This window comes from Phyllostomus discolor, chromosome 9 (assembly GCF_004126475.2).
Source record: "Phyllostomus discolor isolate MPI-MPIP mPhyDis1 chromosome 9, mPhyDis1.pri.v3, whole genome shotgun sequence".
Classification (NCBI taxonomy): Eukaryota; Metazoa; Chordata; class Mammalia; order Chiroptera; family Phyllostomidae; genus Phyllostomus; species Phyllostomus discolor.
Genome location: NC_040911.2, coordinates 86,592,108 through 86,613,072, shown reverse-complemented (window position 1 = coordinate 86,613,072; position 20,965 = coordinate 86,592,108). Strand labels below are relative to the sequence as shown.

General features: G+C 47.6%; 2 protein-coding genes across 12 annotated transcripts in view; one reads left to right on the top strand and one right to left on the bottom strand.

The window, feature by feature from the left end:
• NCOA6 (nuclear receptor coactivator 6) overlaps positions 1-2,029 on the top strand; it is an 88,186-nt gene extending 86,157 nt beyond the window's left edge. For all 9 annotated transcript variants that reach the window (XM_036009739.1, XM_036009738.1, XM_036009743.1 and 6 more), the window contains one exon: positions 1,456-2,029. In XM_036009739.1, coding sequence (XP_035865632.1) covers positions 1,456-1,499 — 44 coding nt within the window. In that variant the 3' untranslated portion in view covers positions 1,500-2,029. The remainder of the gene's footprint in view (positions 1-1,455) is intronic.
• Positions 2,030-3,147: 1,118 nt separating this feature from the next.
• On the bottom strand, positions 3,148-12,816 carry TP53INP2 (tumor protein p53 inducible nuclear protein 2). 3 transcript variants are annotated; one of them, XM_036009744.1, is made up of 5 exons: positions 12,559-12,816; positions 11,621-11,728; positions 7,791-7,965; positions 7,103-7,394; positions 3,148-6,546 (listed from the first exon to the last, which is right to left on the bottom strand). In XM_036009744.1, exons 3-5 carry the CDS (start codon positions 7,912-7,914, stop codon positions 6,294-6,296), a joined length of 669 nt encoding a protein of 222 aa, XP_035865637.1. In that variant the 5' UTR covers positions 7,915-7,965; positions 11,621-11,728; positions 12,559-12,816; the 3' UTR covers positions 3,148-6,293. The 3 variants fall into 3 exon arrangements, with proteins under 3 accessions (XP_035865637.1, XP_035865638.1, XP_028379784.1); XM_036009745.1 differs by having other exon boundaries at positions 11,621-11,665; XM_028523983.2 differs by lacking the exon at positions 11,621-11,728 and having other exon boundaries at positions 12,559-12,813.
• Positions 12,817-20,965: the final 8,149 nt, after the last annotated feature.

The window sequence follows — 20,965 nt, the reverse complement described above, 5'->3', positions numbered from 1 at the left end:
GAAATTCAGCCTAATTTCCAGAAATGGATAAATCTTGATTCATTTTACATATTAATGTGTTAGATAGGAAATATTTTTTTCTCCTTGGTAGGAAGTAATTTTAAAATACTGTTTTCATATTAAAACCAAAATATCTACTATGGAACAGCATGAAGAATGAGGGCGAATTTTAAGATCAATATGAGATTTTAAATGTTTACATTTCAAAAGCAAACTATTGTATTCTGTTATAAAAAACTTGTGAAAAAGTTTTTTTTAGAAACATGGTTTAAATGTAAGATTGAATTGATTTAAGACTCTATGATAATATAAAATTAAAACATACTCTTTCCCATTACATCATCATATGTATAAATCATTCAGTTTCCATCTCTTCCATGAAGTCCTCAGGCTTACCTGGGCTCGCAGAGCAGGCTGTGGTTTGCTCTGAATTGCTTTCACGCCTGTATGTATCCACAGCCATGATATACCTGGCTAGGTCACAATAGACACTTGTTGACCAAGGGTCATGGTCATACTGTTTAGAAACTTTGACTATAGCATGGCAAGAAGAGTTGCTTGCTGCAGGTCTGGCCAAATAGCTCAGTTGGTTAGGTCATTGTCCTGATACTTACCAACATTGTGGGTTTGATCTCTGGTCAGGACACATACAATAATCAACCAGTGAATGCATAATTAAGTGGGTCAACAAATCAGTGTTTCTCACTCACACTCCCTTCCTCTCCCTCTAAAGTCAATCAATAAAAAAAATAATGTTAAGAGGTTTCTTATTACAAAACAATGGCTTGGCTCCAAAAGGGATCCAGAAGCTGGTTTTTATACTCTGGCACAATTTACTCACTTGTTTAACATTGCTCATTAATTTCTCAACAAAAGCACTGTTAGTCTGTCTCATTTCTTTGGGTGATGGGAACTGGCGATGGAGATTATGGGGTTAACTGCCTAGCTAAACAGGCTCTTCCCATTCTGCCATTTTTCCAAACAGGTACATGTGCTTAATTTCCCACCACCTATAATCACATTTCCCCAGTTGTCAGGCTCTCGTACACAGGGCTGTACCCCTTCTCATAGAAGCCTGAGACCCTCTTCACAGTGAGTGCTCCTCCTGAGGCCCTTAGATGCAGAGCCAACAGAGCTCCATTTAGGTCAGCCCGTGTTCTTGCGGGCTGAACACGGGCTGAAAGGCACTGCCTAAAAGGCACTGCTATGAAGAGTTGCCTCAGCCATGGCTGGTGTGGTTCAGTGGATTGAGTGCCAGCCTGCAAACTGAAAGATCGCTGGTCAGATTCCCAGTCAGGGCATGTGCCTGGGTTGTGGGCCAGGTCCCCAGTTGGGGGCGTGCAAGAGGCAACCAATTGATGTTTCTTTCTCCCTTCTTCTCACTCTAAAAATAAATAAAATCTAAAAGCAAAAAGAGTTGCCTCAGCTGACCATATCCTTCCTTTCCCCCCACAGACATAACCAGTGCGGTGCAATCCAAGCGAAGAAAATCCAAGTAAACAAGCTGGACAGCGACTTGATACTTGTAAATGTGTGTGAATTTTACAAAATGCAATTTTCAGCTGTGACTTTTTAAAATCCATTTCTGTACAGCTAGTCATTTTAATAATGTGGCCCTTTTCCTAGTCCCTGCAACCTGTTTCATAAAGTGCAATGAGGAAAGCAGAATTGTTGAACCCTTTTGGTGTTGATGAAGTTCAAGGTTTCTAAAATGTTGCCATGTATTGAGAGGAGCTAATGCGATTCTGTTACTAGTTTTCACATTTCCTAAGCAGCCTAGAGTACAGGGTAAGCATTTTTAGATCTTCTAATGATGTATTGTGCTGTGGAAGTACTGTGTGAATAGCAGTAGCGGGGGGTGGGTTGGGCAAAAGGAATCGTCTCATCTGGAAATGTAAATAATTTTATTATATAGTGTTTTGGATGTATTTGTTGTAGAAATGGACCAGTGAATAAAGAGAATCTAAGGATTTGTACAATGTGAAATACTGAATGTGTTTAAATAAATGTCATTGTCCTAGAACATAAACGTATGTTATTGGTGAGGGATTATAGGGTGAGCAAGCTCTTTTCTTTGGATCATAAATGAATAGAAACAGCCTTCTTGATGAACTAGAATCCCACATTGTCCTGATTGCACCTGGCAAGCTGAGGAAAATGTAACATTCTTGCTTACTCAACTCATTCTTGGCTTTCCAGAAACTAGCCCTGTGCAACACTGTCCTGAGCACTTTATATGTTGGTCAAATTTCTTTTGATTGCAAATAATTGAGAGGATCAAAGGCTACCCAGTATTTTCTAGGGACAGGAAGCCATCAGCAACCCAGATAGCACTTTTTCTTCACCTTATACAACTGCTTCTCCAGGCACATGATGGATTGCTCTCAAACAATGGTTTATACCTCCTACATTCAAGAGATCAGCCCAGCCTGACCCGCAAGATTCTTTATAACAGCATCAAGAATCTAGCCTAGTCTAGTTCAGCTTTCCACCTTTGGTCCAGTTCTGTGGTTAGATGTGGCAGTTCCCACATAAAAGCAGTCGTTATGTTATATACTTGAAAAATGTCCATGACATTCCATTCTTTGACTGTTCTGTAACATCTGCATCAGGCTTAAGGGTGACTTACCATCTACATGCCCATGTTTTTCCTTCCCTGGCTCAATTCTTATCTAAAAAGGTGTAGTCTACAAGCCAGCTACTTTTCTCCCATCCTAATCACTACCTACCTTCAGGGACTCAGGTGCTTGGAGCACTATTCTTGTCTTGGTCCGGGTCTCAGCCTTCCGCTGTGTCTCCTGCATCTAGATGTATATTCCATCCTTTCCGCTGCAGTAGCTCCTTGCCTTCGCCATAACCCCATGACTGAGACCAAGAGGGTCAGTTGGTGATTCTCTTTCATATTCTTATTCTCATCTCTATTTCAACTGTCTTATTATATGCCTCACATTACAAGGATCCTCTAAAAGAAGTTATTATGAGTCAGACCCCACACCAACTCTGTTTGCAGCATGCTTATCTACCCTCTTCCTTCCCTTATGACACACACGAGAACCAAAGCCAACCTGATAATAATACCCTCTGCCAGCACTGTGCTTAAGATTGCAAAGTGCTTCTACTTTATCTCTAGTCAGGCAGAAAGCGTAATGTGCTTTAAATAGATTTTTATTTGTTTTTTCTTTATACTTTTTCTCCCATAGAGGAATAACATTACAGTCTAACGATCAGAATCCTGTTACACACGTACACAGGCATGCCACACGACTGTGTTGAGGTGGTTGTGTCCTTGAGTCTGTTGACATGTCATAACATGGTCAACCAGAGTCTCCTCATTTCAGCCCGTCTCAACACAAAACACCCAAGAGGGATGCACTCAACTTGGTTCCATTCGGAACTAGGTGGCAGGGCAAGTGAGAAGATATAAGGGGTTATAGTGTTCTGCATTCGGTCCCCTCGCATAAAGCCACATGGATCTGGGAGGCATCCAGGGGCTCTGGTGGGGTCCTTATTGCACCTAAGATATTATGGGTCAAAGCAAATTGATCAGGGTACAGGCAGGAGCTGGGGAGCAGGCATACTTCAAAACGGCATCAAACTGCATTCATACACACGTGATACCCTGCTGGGGCCAGACTGGCAAAGGCTGGAAAGTGACACCCAGCTTGAAGAGAGCACTCAGACATATTGGGGAATTATTGTAAGTTGCCCTTTGATGTAACTGGGACTCACTCTAGAAACGGGTCCCTCTGACATAGTTTTGGCAAAGTGCTGGTAGTATTGACATTAATACTCACAAACTGGAACAAACTTCTCCAGGGTCTCTGAAAACATCAGTCAAGACAGACTCTCTAACCCCCCTCCTGTCTAAGGTTGCATAGGACTTTGTGAATTCTGGTTCCCTCATATATTCAAGTTCTGTGGTTTAAAAAAAAAAATCCTGAAGCATGCTTAAGGTGAAAGGCACATACACAGTCAATACAATATGATGAGGTCTGATGCTTCAGGAGTCAGACTAGCAGGAGACTGAGTAGTGTTGGTTCTTAGAAATCTATACACAATTAAAATATTGCCACACTCAAATGCTACAGAATCTATAGGAAAGTACAAAAACCTATGAGCCTTTCAACCAGCCAGGTGATGAGATTGGAAGATTCTAGAACTACAGGAGCTCCAGAAATATGGGTAAGGGAAGGGTCTTTTAAAATTTGAGCCTAATGCCCTATTACTATTCTTCCCCCCTCCAGAAGGATCATGGGCACTGCCCAGGACTGAGCCTAGGCCCCAGCTGGCAGCAAAGGTGTAAGCAAGAAGAGTTGGAGGGAGTTTCAGCTCTTGGAAGTGCTGAAGGCCCTAAGCTGGCTGTGACCAAGGGGTAGCTGGAAGAAAAAAGTGACTAGGTAATAACTGAGGGAGAACCTTGGGGACAGAAACAAGGTTGCCAACTACTAGGGCCCCAGTGGACTAGTATGGGGACTTAGATCAGTTCTTAGTGTAGATCTGGCTTACTCCCTTTGATAGGAGACTCCAACAAAGCTTCCTCTGTCCCCATCCCAGCATCCACTGAGCTACCTGCTCCCTTACCCACACATCCCACATGAGGCTTTGGGCTACAGGGTCTGGAAGGGCAGCTGCCTTTGCCCTCATGGGAATGCAGTTATCTCCAAGCCTCCGCTTGACTGTGAGACCTGGATTTGGGGTAAAGGGGGAAGACCTATGTTAGTATGTAACAGGAAATCTTAAAAGTTTTGAGGAAGAAAGAGCACACACTAGAAAAGGACAGTTAGAGAAAAAGGGAAGCAACTCGGGGCATCCCAAAAGGCTGTTGCTGGTGTCTGAGCCCAATATTCAGTCCCACCACGAGAAGGGCAAAGCTGGCTGCCCCTGTTCCTTCTGTTTCACCCAGAGATTCAGGTTCCCTCCTCCAGGTATTTACTGGAGGAGAAGGGGAGGGGAACCGTAGGGCACCCATTTCTCCCCAGCAGCCTAGAAAGGAAGAGAGCACTCGGAGAAAATGAGGAGAGTCCTCTGAAGGCCCTGAACCTGGATAGTGACTATTTGGGGATTGGGACACTGAAGCTCCTGGCCTCCTACCCAGAAGTGTTTATTAGCCATCCTGGGCAGGGTGTGAAATATAAAGCCAGAGGCAAGATGAAGGCTGAGCTGTCAATCTTGGGATAGGTTCACCCCACAGCTTGTCTTCCCCAGCATCATTCCTCTGCATTCTTACTCTGGGGTGTACACTTTCCCTGCCTAGAAGCCCTCTGGCCTGCATCTCTCCTAAACTAGTTCTAGCACCTTGGGCATGTGAACAGATGGCCAGCATGGCAGGGCCTTGCCCAGCCTCTATTCCTGGGGTGACATATTGGGGGTAGGGTGGCAAGGTACTAACTAAGCCTTTCAGACCCGGGGCCTGCAGAAGGGTAGATTTCAGGAAGGAATCTGGGAGGTGGGATTACAGGAAAGGGAGGTGGGGGCAGACTCCAGGCTTCAGCCTGAGAGCAGGGTTTGGCCTCTCTGAGCAAGCACACAGTACCAGCTCCCATGGTGCCCTGCTTCCTACAGCTTCTCAACCTGTCTGTCCTGTCTATATTTCCAATAGGCTGTCTCTTTCCCTTGATTCCATCCACCTTCTCCCTCTAATTTACATCTCACAGCCCTCTTCCACATACTTTACCTTTCCAGGCCTAAACAACTACAAGGAGCCCAGCCCCCAGGGGAGGAGGGAAGATGAGACTAAACACAGAAACCTTTAGTCTCAGTCCCCCTCCCCACCCTATCCACTTGGGAGGGAATTGCTGGGAATGAATAATAAGGAAGCAGGAGAGAGTGTAGTGCCAAACATGAGATAGGGTGAGGCTTGTATAGTGGGATTTAAAGTGAGGAAAGAGCCTGATCTGGAACTGGAAGAGGAGACTCTCAGAAATAGGAGTGGGCCAGCAGTAGAGGACAGGACGACAAGGACAAAGGGGAATGTCAGTGCAAGATGGGGATGGGCACCACAGAAGGAAGGAAAATAGGGAGAGGAAGGATTAGAGGTGTTGGGCATAGGGGCCAAAAAGAAAGAGGGTGAAGGGCAGGAAGAGGTTCAGAGGCGGATTAGAGACTCAGGGATGGGGAAATCAAGGGGATTGAAAAGGGGGCTAGCAGCCCACCTCACACACTTAAGGAGGGAGGTTGTGGTATGCAGCCCCAGGTGGGCTGGGGGCGCCCCTTGAGCAACACACTGGCTGCGGCGGAGGGGCATGACAGGGGTCAGGGGTCAGCAAGGGGTTCATGGTTCAGCAGGTAGACGCTCAATAGTTGAACTGGCGCTGGCACGGCTGGTAGATGAAGCTGCCCTGGTGCTTGGGCCTGCGCTGACGGCTCTCGCGGGCGCGATTCTGCCGTTGCATCACCTTGGCGCTCAGCGCGGGACGCTCTGCCCGCTGACGGGCCCGCTGCAGTCGCCGTACCTGGCCCGCCTTCTCCAGCACAGCAGCCCGCGCTGGGAGAGGGGCAGCTGCATGGTGCAGGGCCCGGGGCTCCAGGCGGACCGGCGCCAGCTCCCTGCGGGGGCAGAGTGGACTCAGGTTCAGAGCCGAACCAATGCGGGGCTAAGGGGAGCACTGACACCTCCCACCCTGTCCCCAACCTTCTCCCTGGAGCACTACTGTCTCTACTCATATGGGGGCACCCAATGCCTTTCTTCCGGGAACCAGCCCGTCCTCCAACCCAACCTGGAGATAGCTTCTCGGTTCTAGTTGCTGTGACCGGTAATATCCACTCCCCAGCAAAGACTAGATTCCAACTTCTAATTTGGCCCTTGCCTTTAATACAAGCCACTAAAAGCCGCACCCCCTTGACTTTTGGGTAATACCGCTCCAGCCATTCCAGACTCCTAGCCACGCCCCTCCCAATTCAAAGCTCCGCCCCTTTGCCCTCAGGCAGGCTGCTAGTTCCCGGCCCTGAGAGGTCAGACACTTTGCCTGGAAGACTGGCCTCTAAAGGCCCCGCCCCCTCAGTGTTGGGGTGGCCACCTGGGCTTGCTCGCCCAGCCTCCAGGCAAAGACGCAGGCCTCCTCGACACGCCTCCCTAGGACTCCGCACTGCCCCAGCCGCTCACCCATCCTCGCTAAGGTCGCCGTGAGGCAGGTCCGCGTCAGGGTGCGGGGAAGGGGGCCCAGGCTCCAGCACTATGGTGCTGCCGGTGACGTAAACAGACATGCTGGGGTGCTCGATGAGGAGGTCCTCCAGAGGGCTGCTCTGGAGGCGGACGGGCCCGAGTCCAGGGCCCTCTGCAGTAAAACAGGCGGGAGGGGTAACAAACCAGCTCTCGTCCATCAAGGAGGGTGCGGGCGGAGGGCGGCCAGCGGGGGCAGGGGCGGCCCCCGGACTGGATGGAGCCGAGTAGCTGTCTACGAGGCGCGGGAGGCGGAGCCATGCAGGGGAGGGGGTGCAGCGGGGAGTGACACACACAGGACACAAGGGGGTGGGGAGAGAAAAGGCATCGTTAGTCAGACCCTCGGCCCTGCCCATCGCGCTAACGAGGCACCCACCCGTCAGGAGCCTCGACCTGCTACCCTAATGTACGTGAGGTGTGGGCCCCAACATTGCGCCGCCGCCGGGAGACGGCCTGGGCTGGCACGGGCTGTTACCCCACTTCCAGTGCCACTGCCTCAGCCCTAGTTTGCACAGCAGGCCTTGGGGAATTCCCCAATTCCGAGCCTAGCAGCTCCCTCTGCTGCTTGGCCACCTGACCTTCACAGGCCCAGGTAATCAGTCATAGTTCTGGTCCCCGACTTAAGCCTCACCCGGCAGGTCAATGATGAGCCAGCCATCCACTTCCTCCTCCTCGGGGACGAAGGCTTGGGGGCAGTCGAGGTCCTCAGGGGGCGGGGGGTTGCTGAAGAAGAGGCTGGTGAGGCGCTGGAACATCGTGGGGGAGGGGAGCCGCCTCAGGGGGGTGTCCTATAGCAGTGCAAAAACCTGAGAGGCGTAGAGAGGAGTCAGAGCCACCACTGACTGAAGTCTACCCCCACTCCCGCCTGGGGATACCACCCCAAGCCACCATACCAGATCAGGGTACAACAGGGAGATTTCTGGAAGATCTGCAGTGTGTGTGCTTTCTGGTAGGTCAGCCTGCTTTTAGGCTTTTCTATTTTCTGTGTGACCTTAGGAAGTTATTTAACTTATCTGTGCTTTACTTTTGTTATCTGACCAATGGCAATGAAAACAGTACCCTCTTCTAGGCCCTCTGTGGTGTGTGTGCTTTCTGGTAGGTCAGCCTGCTTTTAGGCTTTTCTATTTTCTGTGTGACCTTAGGAAGTTATTTAACTTATCTGTGCTTTACTTTTCTTATCTGACCAATGGCAATGAAAACAGTACCCTCTTCTGGGCCCTTATAAGAATTAAATGAGCTAATAATAGTATCCTCCTCTAGTGTCTAGTAAGAATTAAAGGAGCCAAACACAAAAAGCTTAGAACAGTACCCTTTAATCAACTAGTTATTAATATTATTGCATGCTCTAGGAACATAGAAAGAGAGGTATATATGACCAGACTCTGTCAAGGAAGGTCTTCAGGGGATTGAACATACAAGCTGGACCTTGAAGGGTAATTAGGATTCTGCAAGCAAGGAAGAAATTGCCCAATATTGTGATTATTTATCATCATCATAATATTCCTAACATTCATGTGCCAGGTACTATACTAAACACTTTACCCGTATTGCCTCATGTAATCCTCGCAACTCTAGGAAGTGGGTATTCTTATTATCCCTCCTTTACAGGTGAAGAAACTGAAGTTAAGAGAAGTAAGGTAACTTGCCCAAAGGCAGCACCCATAATCACTATATTCCATTGCCTTTGCTGGGTGTCTCTGTGAATTAGGCATTTTTAACTTGGTAGCCAAGGGCCAAATGGTCCATGTGCATTTTTTCTGGGGCAAAGAACCCTGGATTTCATCATGTTTTCCTGAACAGCACTACTTGAGCCCAGACATTAAGAACCATTACTTGAGCCTTCATGACTTGAAAAGTGCTGGCTAGCAAAAATCCCACAGAACCCTTTGATTGCACAGGCCTAAACTAAGTTCTGTTTGTGAAATGAGCTTGGAAGATCCTATTCCCACAGGCCCTCCCCCTTCTAACCCCCTACCCCCAAGCTCCTGCTCAAGGGCAACATCCCTGGCTAGGACGAAGATCAGGTTGCCTGGCTGCAGAGAGACAACAGGTCACTGGGAGGTGATGGTGGAGGGAGGGAGCTATCATACCCCAGGAGCCCTTAAGGATCAGCACTGAGGGTTAGGCCAGGACTCAAGGCCTCAATCAGCCCTTCCCTGGGTGAAGATGAGGAAGAAAAACCCCTGCTTCAGGGATGCAGATCCCAAGGAGGTGTCAACATTCTGTTCCACTACAGATCTGTTCCTCTCCCCACCTCAGCCTACCTCAGGACTAGACCTGGGCTCAGGGCCCACTAGATGTCCCTAAAGCTTGACCCTCCACATTTGTCCCCTGAAGATGGTCAGTAGTTTTGCTACTGAGCCACTTGTCACCTTCCTCAAAGAATATTTCTGTACTTCCTGTAGAACTCCCTGGGGACATGTCCATACTTATTGGGTTGGCCAAAAAGTCCATTACATTTTTTCCATAAGATGGCTCTAGTAGTGCTTAGTTGTCTTTAACTGCATTCAAAACAATTTTGTTAGACTGTTTTATGACAGCTGTCATATCAGTGTGTGTTTTTTTTAAATATTTTTAAATTTATTTTTAGAGAGGGAAGGGAGAGAGATAGAGAGAGAGTGAGAAACATCAATGTGTGGTTGCTGGGGGTTATGGCCTGCAACCCATGCATGTACCCTGGCTGGGGATCGAACCTGGGACACTTTGGTTCCCAGCCTGCACTCCATCCACTGAGCTACGCCAGCCAGGGCTCTCAGTGTGTGTTTTTAAAAAAACTTATCAAAATTGGTGAATTTTTGTGCAGCCATTTTATTACTGAAGAGGGAAGAAAATAAGCAATATTTTTGCATATTGTGCTTTATTATTTTAAGAAAGGAAAAACGCAACTGAAACACATAAAATAAGATTTATGCAATGTATGGAGAAGGTGCTGTGACTCACTGAACATGTCGAAAGTGGTTTACGGAGTATCTTGGTACTAGACATTTGACATTTTGGCCAAATAATTTTTTGCTGGGGGACTGTCTTATGCATTGGAAGATGTTTAGCAGCACCCCTGGCCTCTACCCACTAGAAGCCAATAGTGGGGCATAGTCAACATACTCAAAATATCCAAATCAATAAAGTTATTGGTGAAAATGAAAAATGTCTCTTTTACAGGAAAAAAATTGTAACTGGACTTTTTGGCCAACCCAATACAGTCCCTGAAGGCACTCGACTCTTACTGTTAATGCTCCTGGGGTATTTATGTGCTTGTGGCTATCTCTCCCATTCCCTGAGAGTGTTTTCACAATTGCCAGAAAATTCCTTAAGTTCCAACCCTGAGAGTATTTCCACATTTGCAGACCCACAGTGAGCTCCAGAAGGAAATGTTTCCTGGGTGCTGGCTTCCCTGTTGGGAGATCTATGGGGATTGTGATAGGTTGGGCCATCCCAACTAGTTGCTGCCCAGCACCAGCCACATATCCCAGCCCATCTGTAGCCACAGGGAGGAGTTAGTGATTCAGTTACAAAAAAATCCAGAAAGTTTGGCCCTTCCTGAGGGAAGTTTGGGGCCTTAATGAGGAACCCCCTCTTTCTACTTCACTGAGAAAATGAAGTTAAGAGTTGTTTCAGGGACTATCATATTCACCCAGTCCATTTCACAACCTCAGGATCAGAAGATGTAAATCTATCTAAAGGGCACACAGCTAGATTGTGGCAGGGTAGGCCTAGCCTCAGGTCACTGAGCCTCCAGTCTAGAGTATACAGAGAAAAACCTCAGCAAATAATCCCCCAAAATATTCAGATAGGGAGGTTAGACATGAATCAGACCTTGATCCAGTCACTGCTCCTCTCAGAGCCCCTCTGCCCAGCTATGAAAGGGTCTGGGGTTCCTGATACCAAGATTCATCATGCATTTGCCAGAGTACCCAGTGTGTACCAGAGCCTGCTCAGGGCCTCCTCAAATTACAGACAGACTGAGGTAAGGAAGGCTGGGGGTGGGGGAAGAGCTGCCTGCCCGAGGTCACACAGCAAGTCAGTGACAGAGCCAAGAGTAGCAGCGCACCAGCCAGCCAGTGCCCGCCCCTTTCATGACCACTGGGGAGTCTCCCGGATTTTCTTTCCCAGTCCTGCCAACTTCCTGGTTCTCACATTCCCAGCCCTGCTCCAGGGAGAACCATGCAGCAGCTGTGACCAGAATAGCACTTGAGCCCCAAGCCACCTCTACCCCAGCCCATCCTTGAGCAAAGCCCATCCAGCCTCTAGGCCCAATCCACTTAGAAAGTCAGAAGCTTTTTCTCCTACCCTTTCTCCTGCCCCTCTCAGTGAGCAGAGAGGGGCAGCACAAACCTTGTAATTACTAGCACTAGGCCAGGTCATGTCCTTTGGGGGTTGGGGAGATGATGAAGGGCCAAACTCTCACCCCCACCCCACCCTAAAATCAGCCCTAGAGACACCCTGATGCAGCCAATGACTCACCTTTCTGTGGTCAAAACAGCTGGGAGACAGAAATTTTATTAGGCTCTGACTCCAAAGTACAGAGTGAGGGTCAGGGCCACAAAACGGGACCCAATCTCCAAAGAACTCCTGGAAAAACATCCAGGAGTGAGGACACCTAGGAGCCCTATCAAATTTGGAGGGGACTGGGCCCACTGTAGTGTCCTCAGTCATAGGAGGATGTGTAACTTTTCACTTGTACTGAGTTCCTACTAGGCATGTGCCCATGGCTATTGCACCCGTTGGCTTCATGACCACCATGAGTAAGCCACATCTCCTCTCTGGGCCTCAGTTTCCCCTTCTGCGAAATGGGATCTAAGACCCCTAGTTTGGGGGTTGGGAGTGAAGTCAGATAAAGCGCTGCACACATCAGGGATTAGGATGATGTTATTATGTTAGACCCCAGGGGTGCGGAGACTGAAGCCATAAGGAGGAGATTCCACCACCATCTGGCGCTGCCCCAACGACCTGGAGCTGGAGCTCCAAGCCTCCCTTCAACTCCTGACGACCCCCACCCTGCCCGGAACCTAGACTCAGCAGCACAATCTGAACCCCTCTCAAGTCGCAAGAAGAAAGTCAGTGATCAGGGGCCTGACCCCAGCCCCTGAATTAACCCAGGAAACTGCCAAGGCCCCTCTGGGCCCCTCTGCCTTTCAGCGTCCCTCACCCAAGAGCCCAGCAGCCCCAACCCAGTGCCCACCGGGTCAGGGGAGGACAAGCGACCTGAAGGGGGAGGGGGCGGTACCGGCCTTAGTGACGTCTCAATGTCAAATGCAAATAGAGAGACGTCACGGTCTACCGGGCTTGCAACAGCCAATCCGGAGACGGGAATGCGCCCCCGCAGCCGCGGGCGGAGACAAACAAAGACCTAGGAGTTGGGGGCGCAGGGAGCCCCCTGGCTAAAGCTGGTTGGAACTCACCTGGGTACCCGGGCGGTGCAGCCGGCTGGGTAACGCTGAGGTAGTTGTGCCGCGGAATGGCCGGGGGGTCGGCGGCTGATCACACTCCAGGCCGCATCCCGTAGACTGGTCAAGGAGGCGGCGGAGCTACTCCTCGGATGCCCGTGGCTGCTGCTCTCACCCGCGGTGCTTTGAGTGTGTGCAGCCGCTGCTGCTGGGCTCGCAGAACAAATTGGAACGTTCAAACAGCTGATTGTGACGTCACAAAGGGGCCCGCCCGCCTGTCGTCACTGGCGGGCGGAGCAGAGACCAATCCTAGGCTGCGGATTCCCCCTCCCTGCCTCCTTTCCACTGTTCCTCTGGTTAGTGGCTCCTGCCTGGGAGCCCAGCTCAGAGCCGCGGGGCGCCGCCCGGAGAGACAACTGCTGGGAGCTTGGATCTTCTATCTGTCAGAGACCTCTCAGTGAGAAGGGTCCAACCCCTCCCTATGGGACCCCTATCCTCCTGCTCTCCCTTCTCATACCCCAGCGCCCTCACCCCTCCCTCTGTCCCCCAGATCCTCTCACCTGCATCCTATATCCAAGTCCCCTAGTCTAGTCTGTACTACTCAACTCCACACCATGTCCATAAACCTCCATCCTTCCCACCACTTGTCTCCCTGTTCGCCCTCCCTTTTCTGTCTCACCTCCTCACCACTACACATTCTGTTTTCCCACCCCACTTTTCCTCAGCTGGGCAGGTTTGGGAGGTGCAGTTGAGTAGTACAGATTGGGGGACTTGGATACAGGATACAAGCACCTATTCTGGGACAGCACCTGGGAGTGTAGAGAAGTTGGTTTACTGACAGGAAATTTTAGGGAGTAGGACTTGGAGAGGAATTGCCCCGGGCTGAATAAACATTGACCTAGAGACCGCTCTGTAGTGGAAGTTTACACACCTTATTTAATCTGTTGCTACCGGGGCTGGACAGAAAAATGACAAGGATTGGTTATTAGTCCCGATTTACGTGCAGGGAAAATGAGGCTCACAAATCTTACTGTTAGCATGTGGATTCATATTCAATAATGCATTCAACATTTATTGAGTACTTACTGTTCCCACTGACAGACTATTAGCTGGCATTTATTGAACACTTACCAAGTGCCAGGCACTTATGTGTTTTGATCTTCACAACAACTCCCAAAGCTGGGGATTATCCCCATTTCCAAGGTGAGAAAACAGACTCAGCCCAAGTGACTTCCCAAGATCACAAAGCTAATATAAATAGCAGAGCCAGGATTTGAGCCCATAGTTTCTGGCCTTGACCCTTCCACTCTCTATGTGTGCCAGATTGCCTAATTCCCAGTGTGCTCCAGCCTCCTCCAGGAGACCTGGGCCCACTCCTGACTGCCCCAAACTTGCTGTGTGACTTCAAGCTAGTCATGTTACCTCTCTGGGTCTCAGTTCCCTTATCTGTAAGCTTAACATGTCCAAGTTTCCTTCCATCCTCAGGATTCTGCCAATCCTATTCTCTAGGCTTTCCGGGTCTCCCAATGGCCTGAGAAATGCATGGAGAGAGACCACAAATACACATCCTCAGAATCTCCAGGGCCAGAGGTTCTGGATGGACTCTTAGTACAGCAGGATTGGTGGGGGTGGGTCTGGGACCTGCCCATCTGGCTCAACAGGAGGTAGGGGGTGATTTAGGCCAAGGCTTCGTGCTCTGGTGAGAAAATCCTGTCTCCGCCTAGTCTGAAACCCCAGAGGGACTCCTTAGCCCTAGCAACTAGGAGAAGGAGCCAGGAAATAATACCCAGAGGTTTCCAGGGGGAGGAGAGAGCCGTGTTTAGGCCCCAGGAGTGGTGTTCCCAAAGTGTCCTCAATCTGTGCAGCCCTGAGCCTCTGCCCATCACATCTACTTCCTGTTAACCTCATACCCTCTCTTGACCTCCTTGCTGACTTAAACTAAATAATCCCTAACGTGCCTTTCCTGTCACACCACTTGCTTCTTCTAAAATCTTCTATGGCTCCCAAAGTATCACACTCCTTAACACAGCATTTGTGGCCTTTTATGGTCCAGCTGCAATTCTCTCCAGCTTCATCCCCTCCACCTCTTCTACCTGTACCTTGTGCTAAGGTCAAACTCCTTGTTGTCTCTTCAACACTCTCCACCAGCACATTTTTGCTCAAGCTCTTCCTGGAATGCCCTCTTCAGGCCTCTCTGAATTTAAATTATTCCTGTCTTCAAGATTCTACTCACCCCTCCTTCCTCTAGGTAGCCTTCCCTGTCCCCACCCATGTGTACAGAGCTTCCTTGGGACATTTATTTGTTCACTAAACAGAAAGTGATGACTAATTGTGTGTGTTTATGTGCATGTGTCTTCCCAAGTGAATGGTTGGCATCTCAAGGACAGAATCTCTGCCCATATACTCCCCCCACCTGGCCTATGCTGGGCCCAGCATAGTAGACTCTGATCAAAGGCTCATTAGTTACAGCTTGAAAGGTGGGTGGATAGAAGTCTACACCTGGCCCCTCTACCTTGATACAGGAAGCACGCTACTGGGGACTGGGTTCTGATTCCCCAAGCCTACAAAAGGGTATTCCTGGCGTATACTCTGATACCCTAAAAGACCTGGATTCTGCTCCCAAACTTAGCTGAACCCCATGTACAGGCTGCTAGGGCAGATTCCCAGTCTTCAGTTTCTCCACAGAGTCAAAGATACCCATGGAAGTAGGGGCCTGGGGCCCAGTGGAGTTGCATGCTGAAACTCCTGGGACTGTCCCTCTCCACTGCAGAGATTAACCATTAGAACCGGAGGAAACTTCAGACCTCACTTCATCCAAACTCCTTATTTTATAGGTGGAGAAACTGTGGCACACTAAGACACAGAGAGATCAAGGTACTTGCTTAGAATTATAGAGCAGCAGAGCCATCAGCTGACACTGGCCCCAGAGAGTAGGCTTAGTATCCTAGGCCCATTGCTTAGGCCTGGGGGCCATTAAAAGAGTCAGGGACCACCATGATGGAAGTGATCCTGGAGTCTCATTTTCAATCAGACATAAGGTACCACTCCTGTGTACATACATGGATAGACATGTACAGCTATGCATACACATGAAGGCATCCATGTACAAACATACACAATGTGCACATGAACTCCCTGCCCAGATGTAAACACTTGCCCATTTTTATGGGCCCCAGGATTGGAGGTCAAGAGGCCACCCTTTTATTCCTGTCTGGGCCTTGGCCTTGCCCTTACCAAGCCCTGGAGGCTCCCCGATAGCTTGGGGCCCCCCCACTTCAAAGGGCAGAGATATATCAGCCTGGGCGTGTCCTTCACAGGACCTTGCACTCACTCAAAGGTATGAGCCTGCTGGAGAACTGGCTCACCGCTCCCCCTCTCCCCACTCTCCCTCTCCATAGAGGGCAAGGCTGAGATGAAGCCAAGTGGGTAGCTTGGAATCTGAGTCAAAACCAGCAAGGCCCTATCACCCTAGAAGCAAAGCCCTCCAAGCCCCTACTAGGTTTATAGAGTTAAGCCAGTAATATTAATGATGGTATTATTGGTATTTTTGTGTGTTAGGTAATGTTCTGAGCACCTGTTGATAACTCTTTTAATCTTTACAACAATCCTCTAATATAAGTAATAGTATTCTTCTATTTTACTGATGAAGAAACTGAGACTGAGAGGGGGGAAAAAGTGAATTGGTAGAGCCACCTAAATTTAAACCTACTCCCAAATTCCCCCAACAGATAAGCCTATATTTTAACAAGGGGCCATATCCCCTGAACTCTTACTCAAAAAGCTTTGTTGTTCAACCCAGAGATGTCTGAATTGAAGGTAATTCTGTGTGTGTTTGTACACCAGGAAAAACCATAGTCTGATGGTCAATAAATCCAGATTTCAATCACAGTACTATCAATCCTGGGCTCGCTGCCTGGCCCAGGGCAAGTCACTTTCTTTGTCTGAGTTTCCCATCTGCAACATGGCTGGCTCCAGGCTTTCTAAACAGCACTCCAGTCCCGACCTCCAAGCATTTGGGTTTGTATGAATGCTGCTTAATGCCCCTGATGATGATGAGCTGATGGTCAGTACAGGATTCATTTCAGGAAGAGGAGGCAGGTGGCAGGAAGGCAAATGCCTGGCTTAGTTTTAGCCCACCTGCTCATGGTGTGAGGGTAGGGTAGTGACTCTGGTGTTCCATGGATGTGCTTGTGAGTGTGGACAAGTACGCAAGCAAGCTGCGTTGGTGTGAGTGCCCTGCATGAACTGCCACATTTAGAACTTTTGAAGGGAAATGGTTGCATCCCTCCAGTTTTGAGGCTGAGGGGAAGAGAGTGGACAGCAGGGTTCTCTCCACAGCAGGGTTCCCAACCACTCTTCTAGAAGCAAATGGATCCCCTGAAGCTGGAAGCACTGCCCTTTTCTGCTCACACCTTTTCCTTGCCTTCCTATCACCTCCAGATGCAATTCACGCTGCTGCCCAGGCATCCTCTCACGGTACCTGGTACACAGTAAGCATTTAGTAAGTACTGACGGGAAGTGAATGAAGCTGCCCTCATCCCCTGTTTGGTCTGTCAACACACACAACACACACACACACCTGTGCAAATGACCATAATCCAAACCACCGCCAGTCTTCCTGCTTCTGGGATTTTTGCTCTTGTAGTTTCCCCCTCATTTGGAACTCTGTCTAATCACCCACCTCATCTCCCTCACCTCCCTATTCTTCAGGACTAATCAGCAGCTTGTATTTATTGAGCATTTACTATGTGCCTGTAACCCTCCAAGATGGACACTGTTGTTATCCCCATTTTACAGATGAGGAAATTTGGTCTCAGCCTGCTGAGGCCCAAGATCACTGACCTACTGTGTCAGTGCATGTTTGTGTATATTCAACAATGTTTAGAAATATTGATTATATGTGTATATGCGTACAATAGTAAATAGCATAAAAGTTATTAAAGCCTATATGTGGAAAATGTACAGTATTTTTGCCTAACACTCCCATGTTAGCCTTGAAGGAGCAAACTGCCATGTTGTGGAGGCGGCTACATGGCAAGGACCCAAGAGGGGTCTCCAGAAGCCAAAAGGGGTCCCCAGCTAACAGCAAGACAATGGAGATCTCAGTAACATGACCACAAGAAAATGAATTCCTGAGGGATCCTGGAAGCCCAACTTTCCTTAGTTGAGTCTTCAGATAAGGACACAGCTGGCCAACACCTTGATTTCGGCCTTTTGAGTCCCTGAGCAGAGAACCCAGATAAGCTGTGCCTGGACTTCTGACTTATAGAACTGTGAACTAACGAATATGGGTGTTGTATTGTTTTTTCATTTAGTGTGGTATTATCTTAGTTATTTTAAAGATGTTTAACTTCTAAACGAGTTGACATAAAATGTTATATCGGTTTCAGATGTACAACATAGTGATTAGACATTTATATACCTTATGAAGTGATCACCCCAGTTAAATGGGTGTTGTCTTAAGGCCCCTAAGTGTGTGGAGGTTTGTTATACAACAATTAAAAACTGCAACACATATGTTAAAAACAGGCTTTTTTAAAGATTTTATTTATTTAGTTTTAGAGAGAGAGGAAGGGAGGGAGAAAGAGAGGGAGAGAAACAATGATTGGCTGCCTCTCACACATCCCGAGCTAGGAACCTGGACTGCAACCTAGGCATGTGCCCTGACCGGAAATTGAACCAGCAACTTCTCAGTTTGCAGGACGATGTCCAACCCACTGACCACACCAGTCAGGACTGAAAAAGTTTTTTGCATAAAAGGAGACAGCTTGAGTTACTAATCTCACTCTGATATATTTTGTCTTAGCACAGATAATTTTGTGAACCTCATAAAAATAGTGTTGTGATTGGGAAAAAATCATTTTCTTTTGTTTCTTTTGCCAAAGTCATATAGTTGAAAATGAGTAATTTGAATATGCAGGATGTCATTCCAGGATATCTATTAGCCAAATGGTACTTCTTCCAGGAAGATCTCCAAGATCTCTCTGGGAGGAAGTAACCCCTCCTTCCTCAGAGTTCCCAAATACATTGTCTGCCAGTCTCTTCAAGCACTGCTGCTCTCAGTCCACCACACTCTCAGAAATGCTTAACTGAAAAAGAAAAAGAAAGAAAGAAAGAAAGAAAGAAAGAAAGAAAGAAAGAAAGAAAGAAAGAAAGAAAGAGAGAAAGAAAGAGAGAAGAAAGAAGGAAAGAAGGAAAGAAAGAAGAAAGAAAGGCCTAGTTACTTTCTGGGAGACAGATACCTTTTCTGTACTTGTGACTCTCACTGAGATATAAACAGAAACATAATCAGAGACATTATAATACAGGGAGATAAGAACTAGCACAGTGGGTAGGCCAAAGTGCTAGGAGGATCTGAAAAAAAAAAAAAAGCACGGGGCGGGGGGTGTTGATTCAAGGAAGGCTTCCTGGAAGAGAGGCCATCTGAGTGAGACTTTGAAAGATGAGTAGAAGCTTGCCTTGAGGAAAATGGATTGAATGGCCTGGTATATAATTTCAAATCAGGAGCCCTGCATCCCTGTCTTGGTTCTGCTTTTGACTTGTTATTTGACTTTGAGTGACACTCTGTCCCTCTATGGGCCTTGTTCCGTCTGTATGATAGGAGCATGATGGGAAATCCCTTTGTCTGCTCTTTATTTTTTCTGCCCATGGCTTTCTAAGGAGAGTTTTGTCTTGTCTCTCTGCTTTCTAGGCTTCAGAGATGCAGAACTGGGGTAAGAGGATGGCGAAGTGAGATGAAAGAGGGAAGGAAGAAAAAAGTTATGCTGTGGGAAAAGGCCTAAGAGGAACAAGTTTTGAGGGAAAGTGACAGGTTAGATGAGCAAGAGACACTGAGAGGCAGCAGTAGGGCGTGAGAGGATTAGTGAAAACAGAGGAGATTCTAAAGTGTTGACGTGGTTTGGAGACCCTTTCCTGTCTTTTGAGAGTTAACAAATATTAGAGTCTTTTTTAAATTACTTTTGGGAGTTGGACTATTGTTCTTGGACTGAATTTTTTTTTGAATAGGTTAAAAAGTGCATAATTCAAAATTCCACAGAACAAAAGGATATAGGTTTCCATTCCATTTCCACCTCCAGCACCTTCCAACCAGCTTCCACTCCCCAGGGGCAACTGCTGTTACCAGCTTGTGTGAATTGCCAGAAATAGTCTCTACATATACATGTATGTATATGTGTATATGATCTCCCTGTTTTGAACACAAATGATGGTGTGCTATGCACACTATCTTGAAATTGCTTCTTTTTTTTTTACTTAACAATACAACTTAAAGAGGAGTCCCTAACAGTACCTACAGAGCTCTCATTCTTTGTTACAGCCACATAGTATTTCACCATATCACAGTCAGGATGGACTAAAGTTATTGAATCAGTCCTCTCTGTAGCTGAAAATGTAGTTTGTTTTCAGCAATTTTCCCTTATAATGTAGTTTTTCAATTTGCCGTTGAAGGTGCTAAGCCCAAGTCATGTGAGGCCCTGAGATTCATTTGGGTTATGGTATTTGGGCTCAATGGTATCTTCAAAGATTCTGATCCATTCTCTGGATCAGCTCTTCTCTCCATCCTTTCCCTTGGTTTTACCTACCCACCTTCTGGACCCAGAATGGCAGCCTCTGTCTTCACCATGGTCTGTTCTCTGGCGTCAGAACCCCTCCTACTCTGTGAAATCCTCCTGACCCTTGTCCTGTCTCCCTTGATTCCAGCCAAGAGTCTACCTCCAGGACCTTTTGGCAGAAAAGCCAGGGCTAAAGTTTCTGAATAGAGTGTAAATATTTATTTATCGATTTCTGGAGTTGCCTGGAGACTCCCTGCTTATTCTCCATTGCTTGCCTGGTTTTCTGAGGATTTTGCCCTCCCTTTCTGCCAGAGGAATTCACTGGGTCTACTCTGCTCCTGCAGACAGGATCTCACCAGTGAACCTTAAAATAATGTGCCTTCTTATAGGAGAATAAACCCTTCTACCTGTAATGGAATTGCACGGAATGGTCATTTAGACATCATTTGGTACTCTAAGTTTACAGATGAGGAAACCGAAGCCTGAATGAGGGAGAAGGACTTGCTCAGAGTAACAGAATGAGTGAGTGAAAGGCACAGGACAGGAACTTGAGCCTTCTACCTCCAGTTCTTATTGCTTCACTCTCTCCTAGAGTTCAAACACAGTCCATCTGCATTCTCTCAAAATGTATATAAAGTTAACAGAACTGTGGTATATTCACCCAATGGACTACTACTAAGCATTCAAAAACGAATAAACTACTAATACCTGCAAAAATTGGATGAACCTCAAAACACCATGCTGAACAGAAAAAAAAAGATGCAAAAGAGCATATACCATCTGATTCCTTTTATATGAACTTCTAGAAGAGGCAAAAGCAACATATACTGACAGAAAGCAGATCAATAGCTGCCTGGGGGTACATGGATTAA

Excerpts from the sequence above, each read along its gene's own strand:
- TP53INP2 (XM_036009744.1), bottom strand. The coding sequence starts at position 7,914 with ATGTTCCAGCGCCTCACCAGCCTCTTCTTCAGCAACCCCCCGCCCCCT. Across the intron at positions 7,395-7,790 it reads GCTCATCATTGACCTGCCGG|ACAGCTACTCGGCTCCATCC; the intron begins GTGAGGCTTAAG and ends CGCGCCTCGTAG. Across the intron at positions 6,547-7,102 it reads GGCGACCTTAGCGAGGATGG|GGAGCTGGCGCCGGTCCGCC; the intron begins GTGAGCGGCTGG and ends CTGCCCCCGCAG.